We start from the raw sequence: 21402 nt of genomic DNA, 5'->3' as shown, positions 1-21402 counted from the left end.
AGTGGCATAAAATATGAATTGTGCCATTACCAGTTTTCTTTCTGTTAGCATGCTGCAAGGGACTGAGCTCTGTTTCTAACGCCTGAGCTTTGATTTTTTATTTTTTTTTTGGACGAGCTTAGATGCAGTGAAAGATCAGCCAAGCCTTAGATGTTTACCCAAGTGAGTAGATGCCGAATGATGTGATAAAGGCCCTGTTTTCCAGAAGTACTGAATTTCATATAATCCATCACTTTTCTAATGTGTGAAGATGAGCAGCCAAAAGCACTAACGATTTTGCAGATGTGTATTTTCAGACTAATTGCTTGAATACAAGAAAGAAATGTTTCTTCCTTTATTAAAATTTTACATTAATGAATGACTTCCCTTTTTCAGATGTACCACAGAATTCGCCATTCAGAGTGTATTTACCGTGTAACAATGGAGAAGCTATCCTACCACAGTGTTTGTACAGCAGAAGAGTGGCAAAATCTCATGCACTGTACACTGCCTCCACATATTTATAAAGAAATTGAACTGTAAGTATTTTTCTCATGTAGCGACGTTGGCACCTTGTGTCATTCTGTGGAAAAGATGATGTGTCTTTTTTCTTTCCCCTAGCTGTAGTGGAGCTTTGTAGGAAGCACTTTTATTATTGAACTGTCCCAAAATCATAGGGGTTTATCTCTGGCTTTCTTATACTTACTTATACTCGGTGACCTGTGAACAAAATTTATAAATCGAAGATGTAAAATAATACCTATCCTCAGGCATGGGTAGCTACAGTAGTTGGTTTAAGCATTAGTTTATATCTAAGGATGGTGGAGATGAGCTTGCTTTCTGATAGTCCCAAGTCACCAACATTTCAGAGCCAGAGAGGAGGATGAGCTGGAACATCAGTAATTAATACCAAATGCATGATCTCATCCCCTTGTATATGTTTTAGAATAAAAGATTCAGCTCGTTCCTGGGATTTTCTGGGTAGTGTGTTTCAGTTTTGGGTTGGGCGTTGGGGTTTTTTGTTTGGTTGGGGGTTTTTTTAGTGTGCATGTGTTGCGCATCTGCTTGTGTTTCTTGAAGGAGGGGAAAATGGATACAAATCTCTACACTTCCAAAGATAATTTAAGGTTATAAATCCCAAGTGCTACAGTTTAGAGCTGCAGCCTTAATTTGGATGAGGACATCCCATACAGCCTCTTAGGCTTTCTCTGAAATAATTTAGTTACTTTCAGCTCTCGAGGATCTGCTATGTGCTGAAGACATACCTCTACGTGTATTTTATCAGTCAGTCCCCACTCAGCGCTCACACAAGGAGTCATCTCATTTTCAGTCACTGTTTCTGGCCCAGGACAATAAATTACACTGTAGTGACCAGGTGCCTAAAGTCAGAACTCTGTGATATAGAGTCACAAAATCTAAGTTGTCTTTGTGAATGTAGTCTCCGGAGCTTGCTCGCTTCTGTTAGGCACCGAATGTTGTAGCTGTGAGTGAGCAAAGTATGCAAGTGTATGCTTAACAGGGACGGGATACAGTTAGAGTTCATTACATGCTGAAGTGATTTGCTTGAACGCCGAAGTATTAGCAGCTTGCAGGATTACACCCTAATAAAGCTTATTCTTTGCAATACAATTTCTTGTGCTTTTTTAGATATTATATAATCCACCTCCTCAGCAAAAAATACTTTTTCTTGCAAATATGACAGATTTCATTTTAAATTATATTAACATCCTTTAGTTCAGGCAATCCGAATACATTTAACCATTTTCCAAGCAGTTCAGCTACCTTCAGCTCTCCTGCACCTGCTGTGCTGTTCAGTATGCCACGTATGTGCAAGCGTTTAGCTGGGTTCAATGGAAAGTAAATAGAAGACTTGCAGCGCAGCAGGTGCAGGGAAAGGGGTTAATTAATAATTGAAGGACAAACAGTTCTGCTGAGTGGGTCCCTAATATTAGGCCTAAATGTTGATGTTGGGAGAGGGGAGAAGCCCTCAGCTAATGAAACAGAAAAAAATGCAGTATGAAATGTTTGGGGTTTGAATTTTGGACTCAATTTCTATTAGTCAATAAAAGTTGATATTTTTTTTCCCCCCTCTCTATCAAAATTAGAGCAAGTCTCACTGAATTAATGATAGAAATTATTCAAAAAAAGCCGGTAAATATATTATTAAAACCACCATCTTTACAATTCCTGCGACAAAAGTCTGAAATATTTTAGAAATGCCTGTAAAACTCTCATCATCCCTGAACAAAGATTTTTGTACGTTGTTTAAGCAATGGATTCTTAAATAAAGGTTTATGTTTCTATTAACTGAAGAAAGCCAAAGGGTAACGGTTGGACTCAATGATCTTTGGGATCTTTTCCAACATAAATGATTCCATGATTCTATGTGGAGATACATTAACTGACATTGCTGGAGAATATAGCCTGTAAAGTCAGTTTTCGGTGTGTATTCAGAAAGAAGTGAGTGCTGTCAGTTACGCATTACCTACTCATTTTCACTTGCTTTTGGTAAGGATGAGAAGGTGTTTGCCCTTACTAAACTGAAACTGTCTTCTTAGATACCACTTTGATATCAGTCCCTACGAGGATGTCTGGCCTGCCATTTTTGTCTACATGGTTCATCAGTCCTGTGGGACAGCCTGGTATGAAGTACATAATTTATTGCTTTAATTCTTTTCTTTATGTGTTTGTTTATTAGAAGATTTTGAGATCATTATTTTCTAATTCAAGATCTTATTTTCTTTGGAGTTTATTCACTATGTCTGGTCTGTACAGGGCTGTAATAAGCAGCTTTGGTTTCCTGTCCCAGCTTCTTGGTCTTCAGTTAATATAATTTCGGAATGGCCAGGCAAAAGAACTCATGATATCATCCACACAGTTGTCCTTTCAATATATAAAAGTATTGTTTAGTTCTGAGGTGAGATTGCTTTTCAGACAGAAGATGGTGAAGATATTAATTAAAAAAAAAAGCCTAAAGCTTTTTTTGAAAGACAATATGCCTCCATTTTTACTGATGTCAGACTAAGGCTAAGAATAATAATAACCTTGCTCAGCACACATAGGAATATGTTTTTCTATCTAGCTGGCTCCATACATTAGATGTGTTTACATTTTTATATATAGGTCAGAGACATTAAACACTGTTTTCTCAGCCCACATAGACTGCAAAACTAGAACATTAATAACGCTTCCCTGAGATACCCAAGAAATTATCAAAACATGGAACTTAAAAAAAGTCAAACCACAGTAACAAAGGAAAAACTGAAAATAAGGAAAAGTGATCTGTTTATGAGGGAAAAAGTCCGTGACTTGAGACTCTGGCATCTTCAGTTCAGTCCTGAGCGCAAGCGTAATATTCCATTTTCACCCTGGGCAGCTCAGATTAGGTACTTCAGAAAATTTTACCAGATATATAATTTGTGCCTGAATTTCTCATCTGTAAATGATAAGTATTCAGCTTTTCTTTCAAAGGAACATAGGTAGGTAAAGTCTGTTAAAGATTGTGCAGAGCTTTGGTACTATTGAGTATGAACTCTCTCAAGAGGTGGTTTTGAAAAGCACATAAGCCAAACATCACTGTTACTTTATTACTGCTTTTTATTATTACCTTAGTGAAAATATTCTTGATCATAAATTCTTTTTGCTTGTCTATATTAATAGAAAAAAATATAAAAATCTTTAAGAAATAATCCCATAAATGCTATAGATTTGGAGATTTTCATGGATGGCAGTACTTAACAAAATATTGTTTGAAAAAGGAAGAAACAGTGAAATGTGGATTTCTGTTCATTTAGCCAAACTGGAAAAAAATCTTGAAGTCTTGGAAAAAGTAAAATCTTCTTCTTTTTACAATGTCGATATGGAGCATCTCAACTTCTTTTATTCAAAACAACTTACACTTTTGGCATTTGACTGAAATTTTAATTTAAATTTTAAATTTCCTCTGTGTCATTTGCTTCAAAAACCCTGATTTTCTGTTCTGATCACAAACAAAGTTTTCAGATTTTCCATTAGATGCAGTTTCCCTACTTGGCAAGTTGAATAGATAATGAATTAAAGAAACCACACTTCAAGTTTCTGGGATCAGGCAAGGTTGTGTAATTGTGTTGCCTGAGCTGCGTAGCTTCACTTGTGTTCCAGAACTCCACGAACCAAACGAAGAGCATTATCAGGTATCCACGCTCCCCTGTCCTTGCCAAAACTTGAATGACTCTTGTAATCAATGAGTCATCTGCAAGGAGAGTCAATCCTAGCAAGAAGATTAAATCAAAGAGCATCTTTTCTCCTCTGTTGGTTATTTTTCCATTCTTATTTTTTGTCTCTAACCAAATTAATTTCTTTCTAGCTTTGAACTTGAAAAGCTATGCCGATTTACTATGTCTGTAAAGAAGAATTATCGCCGTGTGCCCTACCACAACTGGAAGCATGCCGTTACCGTTGCACATTGCATGTATGCCATACTTCAGAACAACCAGGGGCTTTTCACGGACCTAGAGGTAGGTGAGATGACTGCATCAGTTACTAGACCTCGTCAGAGGTATCAGCCATCATAGAAGTCCATTTTCTATGCTAGAATTTTGCTGTCAGCTTGGGCAGAGTATACATAAAGGTCCCTGTAGAGGAACGGGTATGAGTGGAAAGCCTGAGGAATGAGGATTATTCAGATTCCTACTCCTAGTGTTTCCTTCATGTTTCTCAGGTCTGCCCACTGAAGGGGAGGAGTAACAGATTTGCTCTAAGCCCTTGCCCATATTTTGAGGTTCTCCCTGGTTGCTTACAGTCAGTCTTTAATTATTTAACGAACTGTCAGGTCTGTACTGAGGGGAGGGAAGCACCCTGGATCTTGAACCCTATGAGGTTAGAAGAGATTCTGAATAGGCAGACAAGGGTTGCAGAGGTGGTTGACATATGTGAGTAAGGGAGAAGAGTAGAAAGGATGTAAGGAAAACAGTTGTCCAAATGTTCTAATTTACTGATTAACTTTTATTGGACAACATTTTTCCTTAGTATGTGTGTATATTTTTTAAAGATAAATGCATGGTGTTTAAAGAAATCGAGGGGAAAAAAAAAATCTTTGAATAGATCACCAACTGAAAAGTTGTAGTAATAAAATGAAAGACTTAGAATGATTAAATGTTAATATACACTATGAAGAACTGTCACTATTTTTTTTCTGAATTATGGTGGTGCAACTGGGAGCGCTGTCTATTACTAATACTACCTGAAACTTCTGACTGGGAGAACCTATTTTCAGTTGTGTGTAACTTTGCCAAATACTAGCCATTTGGGCTGTAATTTCTGAAGCTCTGTAACTTCCTCCAGCTGATTCATTTGGGGAAATTTCAGCCCGAATTGTTTGAGTCTTTTAAAGAAACGTGCTAGGAGAAATCAAGGGTTTTTTTGGTGTATGAGAGTGAAATAAAATTTGGGAATCTTTCATTTAAAAAGGTCAAGTTTATTCTGCCGTATAGCAGGGACTTGAAAACTGACACTAAAAGGGGAAGGTGGCATTTGCCAGGCATATGCTGAAAGTTGGCAAAGCTATGCAAGTTAGAAAAAAAGTCAGTATTCCTTTAACAACAAAAATCTGTGGAGTGCAGACTCAGGGAATATTTAGAGTTCTGTTAACATTCAGTATTAGCCAAATAGTAAACCTCATCTTTTGGGAGATGCAGAGCAAGAAAGACAGAAAGAGCAAAAGAGGAAGCTGTTAAGAGAGATGGTATCAGTCTGTTCCTTGCCAAACGCCAGCCAGCCTTCACCTGTTTGGATGCCTTATCACAGTCTGTGTTCCAGCTCTTCCTAGCAGTCACCTTTCTTGAGACTGGAGGTGAATCCAGCAAGAATACAGGAAACTGCTGAACGAAAGTTTTGGGAACTAGAATGGGCTGGTCTCAGGTGAGGGCTGATGACATGAACACCTAGACTTGAAGATGGGAAGAGAAGTATGAAACACTGTAAAGTGGACTCTGGTCTAGAGACAAATAGGTCCAGCAGTTGGCAGTGGTCAAAGATTTGGGATCCAAGCAGGGACAATGGATACAAGGTCAAGAGTGCTGGGTTTAGGCATTGTGTAATCCTGAAGAAGTGAGACATGAATGAATTTCCGGGACATGGAGGCTGGGGTGAGCTAGACAAAGAGAATCGTCTGGTACAAGGGGCAGACTGATGAGAATTGTAAGGCTGGAAATACGCGGGTTGTAAAGGATGCAACAGAAGAGTTAAACTTTGGGGGGAAGGACACAAAAGCTTATGCCCACTAGATCTAACACGTAGCACAAAGAACACTGACATTCATCTTTCTTTTGCTCAGAGACTGTTTTTCAAGCCTATTCATTACACAACTTCCCCTCCTGATGGTAAGGAAAAGGGGATACCAGCTTCCTACAGCTGTTACTGCACTTCAAGTAATGTTGTGTGTTATGTTACGAAGGGTGCACTTCTGCTGTGTGGATGTGTGCTGCTGCATCATCTGTTTTATTACATGCTTTTAAAAAAAATGCATTTCACAAGATGCAATATTGGAAAGATATCATTAAAAATAAAAGTGAAAGTCTCAGGGTCTCAAAATCAGAATTACGGTTAGGGTTGCTACAATCTTAATTCTATATATTGTAAGCTTGTGATAAAATCTTTAGTTACATCATGGTTTGCTATTTTTCCACAGAATCGTGTGCCTCAGTACAGTAGACAGATTGGATGTTGCTCACTTAATATGTGGTTAATCAGTATTCTTTTTCTGCTTAATTTTATAGCTTTATCCTTGTTTACTGAACACTCATCAGAACGAACTATAAGACAGAGCTGTGAAATCTATAATGACAGTGACTGCTTCACAGCCATTAATGAATGTGTTTTCAAAAAACATCTGCTGTGTGACAACCTTTTGCAAGTGTTCACACAGTTTGTGTGTTGAAAGAGAGATTTCAGTGACTCGCTTTCTTCAGGATATTAAAGAGTTAATTAGATAAAAACATCAGTTACCTTCTTACCTTGTTTGCAGTTGCTGTTGTCCAGCATTTCTGTGGCTCACATTAGTGACTTCCAAGGAAAATTTTCACCTAGGAGACTTGGTCAGTGTCTTTGAGGAGTGTTGCAGAGGCAGGTCTAGCATCAGACTTCAGTTAGACTTCAGTGCAGCTGCCTTGACAAGGGGATCATACATCTTATGTATTTCCTCTCTCAATAACTGCATATTTTTTTTTGTTTGTTTGTTGGTTTTTGGTTTTGTTTTGTTTTTTTTTTTTGTTAATAAACACAGTAAGGAATCAGTGGATGACCAAACTCTTTAAAACTCAGCTTTCTTCGTGAAGCAGAATCCCTCTAATAGTATACGATTGTGTAACAACGTTTTTTAAATTCATAATATATAAAAGGTTTGGCTTACAACTGAACTGAGAATTTTAATTCAGCACGTCCTCACTTTTGTGTTTCTTGCAATTTTAGGGATGTTTCTCCATGTGTTTTTTGAAGGTAATGAAAGCATAGTGCAACTTTTACAGTATTTTGGCAAAAGAGTGACATCTAGGGGCAGGAAATACATCTTACTTTTCATGTTTATCTTTTTTTTTTTTTTTTTTGGTAGCGAAAAGGTCTTTTAGTTGCATGCCTGTGTCATGACCTGGATCACAGAGGCTACAGTAACAGCTATCTTCAGAAGTTTGATCACCCCTTGGCTGCTCTCTATTCCACATCAACGATGGAACAGCACCACTTCTCTCAGACAGTGTCCATCCTGCAGGTAGGATTACTGAAATTGTATCTTCTGTGCAGTAGAATCCCGTGGTGGAAATACGAGTCACATCATTACCCAATAGATTTTCTGAAGCATGATTGATTTAATTTCTGGATTGTAGTGCTCATTTAGAAGAGTGGATGATTTATTACAGCAAGTCATGTTTCATATTTAGCAAGCCAAGCATTCAATAATAGTGCAAAAGATAGCCTTCCCAAATCTTTATGTTATAAAAAAAAAAATTGTGTATTTGAAGGTGTTTGCTTATGGCCTTCCTTTGGAGCTTTTGGCTTCTGGCTCAGTGATGTTTTTTCCTATGACCATACGGAACAGGAACTTTGAAAATGAAAAATCAGTTTCTCATTTAGGTATTTCTGGCATAGTGTCCTTCAGCAAAGTCTACAGCCAGCCTGAAATTGTGAATGAAAACTCAAGTGCTGGCAAAAGTTTGCATGAGAAGCTTGAAAACCTGCTGTAATAAATTCCGCAGACATTAAATGTGTGGCATGAAAGAGGCAATGTTAATTTTGCACGCATGAAAAGTTTAAACTTTTTTCATTATGTTATAATGTGGTTTTTTGTCATGCAGCAATTTGAAATTCAAAAAAAAACTGAGTGAGGTAATAATCTGTGAAAGAGAGCTCCTAATGTAAGGTAAAGTGTTTGTATGTTTAATTAACAGAAAACTACAAGAAGTCATGCAGGCACATTTTGGGAAACCCAAGTGTGCTACTGAGACACAAATATTTTCTCATCAGTGAAAACTTTTTCATGCTCAATTAGAAGAGAGAACTCTCACCTGTGAAACCACTGCCAGTCCATAGCATACTTGTGCTCACTGGTTTTAGTTTACCATGCACACACTCAATGCACAGCCTTACCATGCTACTGTGCCACTATTTGTTGTTAACTTTTCTTTCTTTCTGGTCTTTCAGGGGGAAGATATTTATTTTCTTAAATACCTAATCACCTTTTAGGAAAAATACATATTCTGTATTGCATTCAGAAGTACACCTTGTGGTTATGGGTTTAGGTATCTTGTACATTTCATCACAGAATGGAAACTTTATCTCTGAATGCTCCTTCATGTAGGAGGGTGTAACTGAATCCTTCAGTGGTGGTATGGCATTAGATTTTTAGTATTCATTCTTTGTGTGAGTATGTGCACAGTGAGCAAGTTCCTCAGCCATTAACACTTCCCTTTCCCTCTATGGCTACATGAAGTAGACTTCAGTCATTCTTCAAAACACATTTTGTGTTTTTCCTGCAGAAATGTTGTAATCAGTGAAAGTCCCATTTGCCAAGAAGGCAGGGAACCCTTTTTCTTCCCTGCTACCTCCTAGCCTTGGCATCAGTGTGAGTGAGGAAAGGGAGATAGGGAGTCAGGGCTGTAGACTGGATTCAGACACTGGCTACCAAGTGCCCATGGTGGTAATTAGCAGCAAGACAGATTAGAGCAGCCTTTTGGACTTGCTGTTTTCTGTTTGAATCAAAAAGCCTTACTAAATTCCTGTACTGTTAAAAAAAAAAAAAAAAAAAAAAAAAGAAAAAAGAAAAAAAAGCCAACCAGCCCACCAGACTGTTAGACTGTTTAGGCTTTATCTCAATGAGTTTTAACTTTAAGTTAGTAACCTGTGGTACTTTTCACTGCTTGAAACTTTATAGCTACTTTGCTTATCCACCTGCAGTTTACCATACTTGCAAATACAGAGGATTCTATTCACTAACTTTAGCTCAGCAGGGAAAAAATAAAATCTTAGGAGCTGTACTTTGTATGTACTACTCAAAAGCCCAAGTGACATGCTCAGAAATGGCAGCTTCTGCCAGTACTTCACAGAATATGTCTTCTTTAGTAGTATGAACAGAATTTGTCACAGTGGTCTTTCTGATAGCGCAGCTTGTAAAGCCTAAAGGATAGAATCCAGAATAATTTTAATATTAGGACAAAATAGCCTGTTCACATGGATTAGGGAGCAATATTGGGAAGGAAAGGGTCCCCAAAACCCTAAATCATGAAAAGTAGTAGTAGTCATTCCCTGCTCCCAAAGTGATGATGATGGGTTAAACTGTTCTGAACTTTTTTTGTTCAAACATCATTTTCTTGACTTAGGGGTTTGTCAAAGGAGCACTGAGACATAGATGGATTGTATTTTCTATTTATTATTCACAAGAAATCTACTTGTCCAAGTAAAAATGTTGGAAAATGATGTTTATGTTCCAGATGGTGAGAGGAAACCAAGCCTGTTTGTACCACGGAGGATTTATTTTGAACAAATTATGTAAATGCTTGACAAAAGCCAGAGAAACTTTTTATGAGCTTTGGTCCAAATGCCAATTAAATGTCAAAACACATCTGCATTTGATATATTTTAATAATATTTCCTATTTGTGAATGTGCACACCTTGACATGGCTGGCTTATTTTTTCTTATTTTTCTCTGTTTCCTCTCAACAGTAGTAAGACTTTTGACAAGTCATTTTCCAGACCTTAGAGTCAGCAAATAGTGTCGACTTTTCAAAATGTGATATAGCTTCATGAGCGATCACAGTACATGGATATTGTCAGTTAAATGTGCAATAAAACGTAGTGAAAATTAAAAAGGGATGACAGTGGCATGTTGCCAGAGTGTTCGTAGCGGAAACCATTGTCTTTAATTTGTGAGTCAGTCAACTCATGGTTGAACAAAGCAGCTTTTTCCCCTAAATGTTCATATACCTTAAAATACTGTAATTAACTTTATTTCTATAGAGAAAATTGTATCAGTAAATGCAGCAATTTCAGGCACATTTCATTTGGAACACTGTGAAAACAAAATCGTTTTAGTACTTTAACTTGGATATTTCCTTATTCGTATTATGTTATGGAGGATCAAAATTGTACTTCAGAGTGAATCAGATACTCAGTTTGCCAACTTGGCAATGCAGTGCTCTGGATCAGGATAGAATCACAAGTTCCCAAGCTAAAACTGTCTAGAAATGCTGTGTCTTTAGTGCTTATAAATCAAAGAAGCAGCAGCTAGCATTTTTTTCTCATAATACCTTTAGGCTTCAGAAGGAGCAGTTCCAAAACTAAATCAGCGTCTGTCATAGGTTTCATGATGGTATTTGAAAAGGAAAGATGAAAATGGGAATTTCAGGCTGTTAGCATTTGAATTTGCAACAAAAGTTGTCATTGGGCTGTAAAACCGTTGTAACCTGTCTGGTGACGTAAGGACTACAATCATCTCAAAATTAGAGCTTGTGCTTTTTATTGGTTTTTTACTTTTTCATAGCTGGAAGGGCACAATGTCTTCTCCAATCTGAGCTCCAGTGAATATGAGCAAGTACTTGAGATCATCCGGAAAGCCATCATTGCCACAGACCTTGCCCTGTATTTTGGAAATAGAAAACAGCTTGAAGAGCTGCATCAGACGGGAGCATTAAACCTTAAGAATCAAGCACACAGGTAAAGCAGCAAACCAGTATTAGTTCACTATAGCATTAATTCCAGAAAGAAAAACCTCATTTTTGCAAAAAACCTCTGTGTAAATGGTAATTTTCTTACATATGAAACTTTGAAGTCCAGCTGTGTGTGGAATCCCAAGTATGTAACAGTAATTTCTATTGGGTTATATTGCATGTCACTGCCTTTTGGATGTCATCTGCACAATTCAGTGACAGATCAACTACAGAGGAAAGTTAGTGCACAGGAAGTTACGTGGTGGGGAAAAAGGTATAGTGGAATAAGTACTTAGTTTTATTTTTATGTCAGTATTTTTTTATTCTTTCACATGCTTTTTTTTGGAAAGAATTCTAGTCAGACCCCAACCTTTCTGAATTAAGATAACTCTAAGTTTTTTTTAAAAAGTAGAAGTGCATATATTCATTAATACATTACTTTCTTTGTCCATATAAGCAAAACACGGTGCACCCTGGATGAGAGATGTGGCTCATAACAGGCTACATTAAAGTGTTCATGCAGCCATTCAGAGCTTATTTAAAGTGGATCTTGTCATTAATGTAATGAAGTGAAAAATTAGAGAGGTATTATGGGAAAATATTGAGTCATGATTCTGATTTCTTTTCAAAAGGATCTTTGATACTTGGGTCTTCTTTATGAGGAGTTTTACAGGTTTTTGCCAGTAGTTTTGAATCAATTATTGCAACACTGTATGAAGGGCAGTTTTTAAAAGCCTATTTCCCAGTATGGAACTGAAGCTTCTCAGTCTTGAATAAACTTCAGCATCTTAAAAAACCCAAAGATATAGTAACTCCTGATAAGCTCAGGATGAAGTTTACTGGGAAACTTGAATTTTGTGTTTGTAAAATTTAAACAACTATTTAGTGTGTGATTGAATATTCTATTCTGTTTATTATTTTTTTTAATCTTACCTGCCCTCAGAGCATTTTCAGTGCAAAGCCTCCTGCCTGAAGAGAGGACATCAGTTTGTAATGTGGCTAAAAAATCCAAGGCTTCTAACTGGTGTCTGTACATGCAATGCAATGCTAGATTTGGCCCTTACATGGCTGGTGAATCCTCTTTCTTGTTTCAGGGGAATTGCACTTTGCCATTTACCTATTGGTTATATTGTGTGTTTTCCCTGGTATATTTGTCTGTTGGTACAGTTGTAATGACTGGCATCACCCTGGCATGCAAGTTAGCAAGCTGTATGGTTTTTTCATGCAGTAGGCATTATTAACAAAGATGCAGGTGACCTTAAGTGTCATCTTAAGTCCTTCACTGGGTGGAAAACACATGAATTCATTCATTGAATTGGCCAGTTTTCTTTATAAAACTTAGATTCATAAACCATAGGTTTGGGGTGGTAGATAAGTGCTAGAAAACTGTTTAAATAAGATTTTTGTGTGTGTGTGCCTTATGCTAATAATGGTTATAAGCCCACTGATACTGTTCAGTTATTCTGTGAGCAGATTCGTTGCTGTGTAGGACAGAGTTACGTGTAGGATTCTTGTTCTGTCAGGGTTAGAATTCATTCCAACAAAGCAATGACAGTACCTTGAGGCAGTCTCAGGACTAGTTTTTCCTCTTTTTTTGAGCATGTGTTTCTCTCTTTTAAAGAACAGAAAGAAATCCAACAACAGGATATGCTGTCTTTCTTTTTATAGACTTGTACTGTATTTTCAGAAAATGAAGGAGGGGTGTGTGAGTGTTTTAACAATGCAGAGACTCTTGCGTGCTTTTCTGTGAATGCGATTGTGCAGAGGGTGGTCAGTGAACTCTGGCTGCAAACAATGCAGGGAATACTACAGGGATTATAATATACCATTTGTGTGATGCTTTACCAATGAATCATAAACAAGCGAGGAAGAAACAAGCAAAGTGGAGGAAATTTTGTATTATAGGTACTTTACTGCTGATTGAACTGAGGAAGGGCAAGTAAAAACTTTGCAGTGTGTTCATTAATTCTTTACCAATTTAACTCACAATTTAATGTTATTTTATTTTAGAGACAGAGTGATTGGTCTGATGATGACAGCTTGTGATCTGTGTTCTGTAACAAAGTTGTGGCCGGTTACCAGACTGACGGCCAATGATATATATGCGGAATTCTGGGCTGAGGTATGTGTGTTTCTTTTGCTTACTATCTTTATAAATGGAAGCATCCAGGAAGAAGAAGAAGAAGAAGAAAAGTATTTTTCAATCAGTATCTTAGCATGCTTGTTTTAAAGAATGTTCATTGATGCATGCACATTTATTGTTGTTTACTCTGAAGCTATTTAAAGAGCTGAGTTAGATTCCCAATTGTCAGGCAATGTTTCTTCTCTCTGTTAAAGATGAATTTAAAAAGTATGCCCTAATATAAAATGATCAAGCAATGGAACACAGAAGAAAATCTGTAAGGCTTTTTGAGTCACTAGCTGTAGTTTTGTAAAGGATCTGTTTGTTTCTAAAATTCAAAATATGAAACCAGCTTCCATGTCACTTGCCTTGAAACACACTTGTGAAGCTGTAGTATGTGTCTAGGAAATGCTAAAGCAAATATGACAAACCTTACAATTTCCTTATCTGATCATTTGTAAAGTGGAAGTGACTATTTTAGGGATAAAGAATAAATTCTGACAGCGTTGCAGAGTTCAAGTATGCAGTTGTAAAAGATGTGCTGTATTTTCAGAGCTACTATTGCACACATGTATCATAAAGTGTTGCTCTTTTCTGTTATGTGCCCTGTGGAAGCCTGCAGAATTCAGTGGCTTATTTCTGTTTTACACAGGTGTAAAATGGAAATCAAGCTCATAGATCTGATATAGCATGCATATAGTGCTGAGATTGTTGTCCTGCCTGTTGCGTGTTCATTATGAAATTCAAGGTGTGCATGGCTTGTGGGTGTTACATGTATTCACGTGTTTTCATTCTCTTAATTGCGAACAGCTCAGACTACAATAAAATATTTGAAAAATGCAGGCTATATAAGCTCAAAAATCTAGTTCAGTACTCACTTTCTATAATGTCAGCACTGGTGTGTTTTTATGAATGATATAATGGACGTATAATACTGATCTGCCTCACTGATTACATATTCAACTCTTTTGCTTACTTGTGAAAAGACTTTTTCATGCAAATCTGGTGAACCAAGTGGAGAAGGAAGGATCAAACTGATTTTTCCTACTCAACAATAATAAAGATGGAACTATGGACATAATTGAGCTTGCCCCAACTTTAACCTGTTTTGTAATCCAACGATAAGTTAATAAAGGTGTATCTTGTTAAATTGCTACTTCATGGAGCAAATGTAAATTAGAAGTTATTGACAGAAATTGAATTCTATAGTTGGTGTTTTACTGAGTCCTCTTTAAGAAGAGGTTAATTAATACATGGCAGAAGTTGGATATGTTGTGATCCAGTCAGGATGGCTGACAAATTCAGCCACCGATCTAAATGCTTCTGGAAATTGGAAAGCCGGAGACAGATATAAAGAAAATCCTGGGAAAGCCAAATCAATAGAAAGTTTAGACTCTGTTTTACTGCATAAATTGTTCCTTAATTGGAAAAAAGGTAAACTCTAGAAAAGTATATTTGACTAGATTGAATGGTTATGTTACCTTCTAGAAGTAGGATAGACTGTTGCCTCTAATTACTGCTTGAACTCATAATCTTAATATGTTGAATGATTTAATCAGAGCATGTTTATAATATTTCTTCTTTGTGTAATCATTAGCTAAAACAGTAACTGCAGAAGAGTTTGCATCAGTTTTGTGGTATGTCACGCTGATCTTTTCTTTATTGGACAAAGCCCAGTATAGTTAGTGCTTTCAGCTAAGATCTAGCCTGTTGTCACTCAACATGAAGCTTTCCTATAGTGCTATAACTCAAGCAAAATAATATGTTTGCTGATCAGTTATATAGGATTACAGGATTTATCTGCTTTGATTTCTATTTTTTGAGATGTGAGACACTAGGCAGTCATTAAACCATTTCTGCAGTATTTTTTTAGAGATTTTAAGCCAATTATTCTAGCCATGCAACTATGATACAAGCTTCTTTGCTTAAAATTTCAACTTTAACTTTCTGGCCATGATCATAACTATGAGGATAAAAGCAGTATTTTTTTCATAACAGTGTATCATATATGTGTTTGCACATACTGAACAGAAGAAAACACTTGTATTTCTAGTGCGTGCATTCCAACTAAAGGTAATACTTTTTTACTGTGAGGGTGGTCAGCTGGTGGCACTGGTTGCCCAGAGAGGTTGTGGGATCTCCATCACTGGAGATATTCAGAAGCTGACTGGACACAGCCCTGGATCACCTGCTCTAGCTGATCCTGCTGGGGCAGGTGTGTGGGATGAATTGGATGATCCCAAGAGGTCCCTTCCAACCCAAACCATGCTGTGATTCTGTGGTACCTTTTTTTTTTTTTCTTTCTTTTTTTTCCCCCAAGGTGAGATGGCAAACATAAATCTGAGCTTTGTTCAATTTTGGCATAATCAGTCAGAGGCTGTACAGTTTCCTCAAAGCTCTGACTTCAGGTGTTTCTCAGGCACTTGATCTTATGTTAAGCAAAGAGTGTGAAATCATATGATGCTGAATGGTTTAGTGTTGAGGAGTTTATCATTGAGACTACAGTAGCTGCAGATAGTCTTGGATCAATCAACTGCAGTACATCAAGCAAATGCAAAAAAAAAATATTATTTACTGGGGGCAGATGAAACCAAAATTTGCTTATAGCTCCTAAATAACACTCCACTGAATTTCTGTGCTTGGAATTGCTATAGGCATCTTTTTTTATCAGCTGAGGAAGGAAGCTTTTCCTTTTGTTTCTTTCAGCAGTAAAATGTCTAACAGAGACCAGACTCAATGATTGTAGTCTCTTGACTAGGTGAAAAAATATGAGAGACTACTACAGATACCAATTCAAAAATAGCTTCCTGATTACATCTTTGGTTAATTGAGCAGGATCGTAGTTAATATGATGTTGAGGCTAAATATGTAAGAGGGAATTGACTTCCAGAACTTTCTATAGTTACAGTAGTTGGAAGGCAGTCAAACAGAAAGATGCTCTGCTCAAACTAGAATCAATTTATTATACTGCAAACTTCTCTTAGAGTAAAGATGCCGAAATCCTTCCTTGGAAAGGAGGGAGATACAATACATTGTCTTCTGGAGATGCCTTCACTAACTGTAGCAGAAGCATAGAACATGGATTTAGGAAATGTCCCAGACTTTCAGATAGCTAAAAAGTTGAATCTCACATTAAAGGACACAGATAAGGAAATATTGTGTGAGCAGTTACCCTAAATAAACTTTGTCCCCGAAAAAGGTATATTGTGTCTGGCTGGGATGGATTTAAGTTGCCCTATAGCAGCCCTCAAAGTGCTTCTAGCATCTTCTCGCAGAAGTCACTCCTGTAGCACCCCCATCCCCACTACCTAAACCTTGCTATGCAAACTCCATACATAAGGTTAACAGTTTGAAGATCATATTGACTTTGGAATCTCAGATATGAGCAGTAGCCAAAAGCAACCATTGCTGCAGCTGTAGTTGCCTTTAGCACCTCAAGATTAAACATCCATGGTGTTTTGACGATGCAGTTGAGGCATAAGACTTGGAAAACTTCAATTTGTTAGAGAAAGTAGCCAGCTACTTACAGATTTTTAAGGAGTAATTGTGTTCAAGCCCAGTATAGTGCTCCGAAATGTGTTTTGACTGCTCTGCTGGTAATGGGTAAATACAAGGAGACAGTTTTCTCTTGTACATTGCATATATCTGGTCTTTACATATACTGCATCCTTCCCACTATTCATCTTACAAATGTAGAGGGATAACATACTTAAAGAAAAGAAGGCTGTTTGACAGGCGGCTTCTTCAAAGCAGCATTGTCAAAAAGACTGGATTGTTGACAAAGAGGGCACATTGTACATTCACTTCTTTTACTCAGCTTTTACTTTGATGGAGGAGTTGTGTTCTGCTGGTCATCATAGTATAGTGCTTTAAACAGGTCATGTTTTGAAAGATGAGACTGACTATGAATAGAACAGAATAGAATGAACTGATTTATTTGGTGTTTTTTTTTCTTCCAGTTGCTTTTTATTATGGAGACCCCCTTGGAAACAAGGAGAATGTGTGTACATTGACTCAAAAACTTCATTTTTAGGATCTGCTGTTTTACCTTATCGTTTAGGTGAATGTATAAAATGAGCCCCTCCTTAGGCAGTTTTCTGAGATTGCCTTGGACTGGTACCACACAATATTTTAAATGCTGAATTTTTAGATTGACATACAATAGAAGATGGAAATTAATTCAGATCTCAGTAGTCTTGTCCTAATCTCTCTCTCTGTCTGATTTTGTCCAGGGTGATGAGATGAAGAAAACAGGTATTCAACCTATTCCTATGATGGACAGAGACAAGAAAGATGAAGTCCCTCAGGGTCAGGTATGAACTCTCAGTAAAATGATACATGTTTATAGTGTTAATAAAACATGTATGGAAAACACTTTATATATATATATTAGTTCATATTGCATTTGATGTTGAGTGTGAATTCTATGTTCTGCATGCAAAACAGTGATAGGTTTTTTTTTTTTTAAGTAGCAGTGGAAAACTTGTTTTCAAATCTTTACTTAAATGACAGTATGCTCTTTGCTGTTATCACTTGCTCCATTCTCTGTGTTTGTAACTCTAGCTAAACCACAATCACCTACGATTTTGAGAGGTGTCAAAAACACTTTTTCAACTTAGTAAGTGGTTGCTTCATCTTTTAGCTCAAAGGTTTTGGGTTTTGCAGTTTTACCCTGAATGCAAAATGAACTTTGTCACCTGTTCTTCATTAAAATACTCAGGTTCAGATTTCAAAATATTTGTGATTCTGGACCAAAACTTCATCATATTTTTGGATAACTACAATCACTGCTTTTTGACATTCTTAAAAAAGAAAAAAGAATAATGTGAAGAGTTTCTTGAGGATAAGCAGTAAAGGGTGTATTTCTAAAAGCCTCAACTGTTTTTCAAAGTCTTTGAGTACTGATTTTTCTGTGCAGAAATGACTGCTTTTTTATGCTTTTCTTAGGCAAAATTGTAACATAAATTTAGGTGGAAGAAAGGTCTTTGAACTAACTTTTTTGGGTAAATGAAAAAAGTAGCTTGTTCTTTGATTATCTGAGCAGGGAAAAATAAATTTAAATTCTCCATTCATATACAGATATATATATATGCATAAGGTTTTTTTTTATTTCAGTGGCCTCTGATGTTTTAATTGTCAGTAGTTAGCACTCACAAAGCATTTAATGAATTCTGAAATTAAAAATAACATTTGAAATAAACATGACAAAGTATCACAAAATCACTGTAGATTAATAACTTGTAAGAAAGAGTATGGAATTTTTTATATTCTGACACTTTACATTTTGACACATGCTCTATCATTTTTTAGCATTAAAACGATTACCCTTATTATATTAAGGACTTAGCAGTTAATTTACTAAATTTCTGTGCTCAGTATAAGCCTAAAAAAGAGAAGAAACATTTTTCTGCATGTGATTTATTTTTCCACACACTAGATTAGTTATCTTTGATGATCTTGAAAAGTACACAGTATTGTAGTACATAGTCATGTTGGCATTTCTGAAAGAATTGTTAATGGGTTGAAACCACAGATCTAAGAAATAAGCTCCTTTTTCCTCTTTAAAATGCAATAATTTTTTTTCCAGGTACTGTTTTCTTCAGGTTCTTTTTTACTTTGTGCTCAGTTTCATGCTTCTTAATAGCATAACAGTGAAATATTAAGCAAAATAGACGACAAAAGCCAACTTCAGTAGTACAGTTGAAGCTGCTGTGTCTTAAAACAATGTTACAGCAAAATGTGAGATTTAAGACATACATAACTCGGTGAAAGTAACCATTCCTGTACTTAAGTAGAGACTAAATAGTTTAATAAAGCATTATCATCCATTTCCTTGGGCTCTAACAAAAAGAATTAATGAGGATTTTTATGTGGCCTTTAATTAAAGCATTAATACCTTATTTAAATTACAATGATGTTTAGGAAATGAAGATTTGTGTAAACATGCAACCTCTGAAGACAACTACTTCTGCCTCAGCTACTCATCTTTGATGAGAACAGCTTGTACTTGGCTCTTCCTCTCACTTGGGTGGCTGGATCACTGGGTTTCTGTTGCCCTTTACACCCTTTGCAGCACAGCTCCTCTAAGGTCTCTGAGTTTGGTGTCTTCCTGCTGTGGAGCCTGCACTGAGGATTTGTTCCTGATTCAGCAAAGATCCCATCACCTTCTTTTCTGCCCCTCCTTTTGTAACCTGTGAAGAAAATAGAAATGCCAAAACTATGCAGTGACCTGAAAGCACTTTTCATAAACAAGTCAAGCCAGCCTGAGTAATGAAGGGAGAGAGAAGGAACAGTTCATGTCCTTCAGCCATTCAAAGCTTACCTCCAAAATATAGTTTTCAAGGTAGAAGTAAAAAGTTTACTCTCATGCAGTGAAGATTAATATGTTAAGGGTGATTTCTTTCTTCAGTCAGAACATGGAAGATCCAGCTCTTAAAGCTAGCGGTATGTTTAAGATGCGCAGTTGAAGAGACAGGGAAAATTTATTTCAGAAACTAAAGATACTTTCTAGTTCCTCTTGCTTATGTGTCTTCAGAATACCTTGCCTTTCCTGCCGTGACTTCAACAGTTTGCTTGTACCTGAGCGAACTCTAGGCTTTCTGTCTAGCCATGGCAACATGAAAATCAATCTGCAATAATTTATTCAGATAATCTAATCCTTTTACAAAAGGGATTTGTGCGAGTTTGCTCTCATCAGAAATGGAATTGTTTGTAAAGGAATGTTTTTAATTAGCTTGGCTTTATTCAAAACCTAAATCCTTTGAGCCTTTTAGGCTATTTCTTCCTTGATTGATACACATTTTAACCTAAAAGATTTCAGGACCTTAAAGGACACATTTTATTCTAAATATCAGGGTTCCAAAGAGAAGGTTGTTCAGATTATATTGCAAATGAACTTAGTTTGGTTAAAATCTTTTATGTTTTGCAATGGCAACACACTTCCCATTGAGCCAGAATTGTGACTGTACCTAAGGTGCCATTTTAATTTTTGATAGCTGTGGAGTAATCTGCCATTTTCCAGTGAAATCATAGAATCATAGAATGGTTTGGGTTGGAAGGGACCTTAACAATCATCTAGTTCCAACCGCCCAGCCATGGGCAGGGACACCTTCTGCTATTACCTCATTTCAGTTCAATTTCTAGGTACACAAACAGTTGCTTTAGTAGGCCGTTAGCTGACTGGAGTGGTTCTCTGATGGCGAGTGATGAATTTATTAATGTTTAAACAAACAAGTCTCAGAATACAAGAGCTGCAGACAAGCGGAGTAGTCCGTCTTACAAACAAGCAAAGGAAAAAAAAAAACCCACAAGAAAAAGCACATAGGAAGAAAACAATGCACTATGCATAACTTTTTGTTGAGCAGACTTCACAGCTTTGTGCAGCCTTGCCTTCTCACCAGATGCAGTTTCTTTCTGTTGGTTACATATGATTACTTCTATTCAAACTATTAGGTTCTCAGGTCAGAAAATGTATCTTATTTTTTTCTAAGTACAGAATGGACTTGTTACCTAGCAGAATGGGAGGAATCTCTGCATTGATGGAGGTGATGGCAAGAGTTGCTCTTTAAATGTTGTCCCTTATTCAGAAATCAGACTGGTAAAAGGAGACTTCTTCTTAAATGCTTTGGTCACAGTACAGTATATGGTATTTCAATAAAAGGCATTTAAAAACTCTGCCCAAAGAAAAGGATCATAGTGCACTACTGTAACTATCGTAAGAGTCTGAGATGAATGAGTGATGTTATAATGGATCTGAATTTAACCTGTCATCCTTGCTAATAGATAAGTAGCATTTTCTAAAAATTCCATCATGTCATGACAATTCAGCTGTGACATGGCAGCTGTCATAGGCCTCTGAGCCTGTATGAATCAGATACCATTAAAAAGGTGCTCATTTGATGTTCTCTAAATAGGTTTATATGCTAATGGTAAAAATATATGTCACTGAACCACATACATTAAAAGAACTTGAAAACCAATTGTTGGTAACAGTGTACACTTTCCAAAGGTGCAAAACCCCTAGCATCTCCAGTAAATTAAAGTATGGAATACATACTCTGGAGGACATCAGAACCATCCAGAATTTGACCATGTTTTAGCAATGCTGTACAACTTTCCTTTTATAAAAG

At 36.7% G+C, this 21402-nt stretch overlaps 1 protein-coding gene across 1 annotated transcript in view; it reads left to right on the top strand.

Annotated features, from left to right (window-relative positions):
• Positions 1 to 21402, top strand: part of PDE10A (phosphodiesterase 10A) — a 194356-nt gene that overhangs the window by 161813 nt on the left and 11141 nt on the right. The window contains exons 14-20 of the mRNA XM_005230878.4: positions 376 to 518; positions 2538 to 2621; positions 4325 to 4475; positions 7565 to 7720; positions 10986 to 11158; positions 13162 to 13273; positions 17506 to 17586. Coding sequence (XP_005230935.3) covers positions 376 to 518; positions 2538 to 2621; positions 4325 to 4475; positions 7565 to 7720; positions 10986 to 11158; positions 13162 to 13273; positions 17506 to 17586 — 900 coding nt within the window. The remainder of the gene's footprint in view (positions 1 to 375; positions 519 to 2537; positions 2622 to 4324; positions 4476 to 7564; positions 7721 to 10985; positions 11159 to 13161; positions 13274 to 17505; positions 17587 to 21402) is intronic.

Source organism: Falco peregrinus, chromosome 7, assembly GCF_023634155.1.
Source record: "Falco peregrinus isolate bFalPer1 chromosome 7, bFalPer1.pri, whole genome shotgun sequence".
NCBI lineage: Eukaryota > Metazoa > Chordata > Aves > Falconiformes > Falconidae > Falco > Falco peregrinus.
The sequence above is the reverse complement of the archived record's forward strand: the minus strand, read 5'-3'. Positions and strand labels throughout refer to the sequence as shown.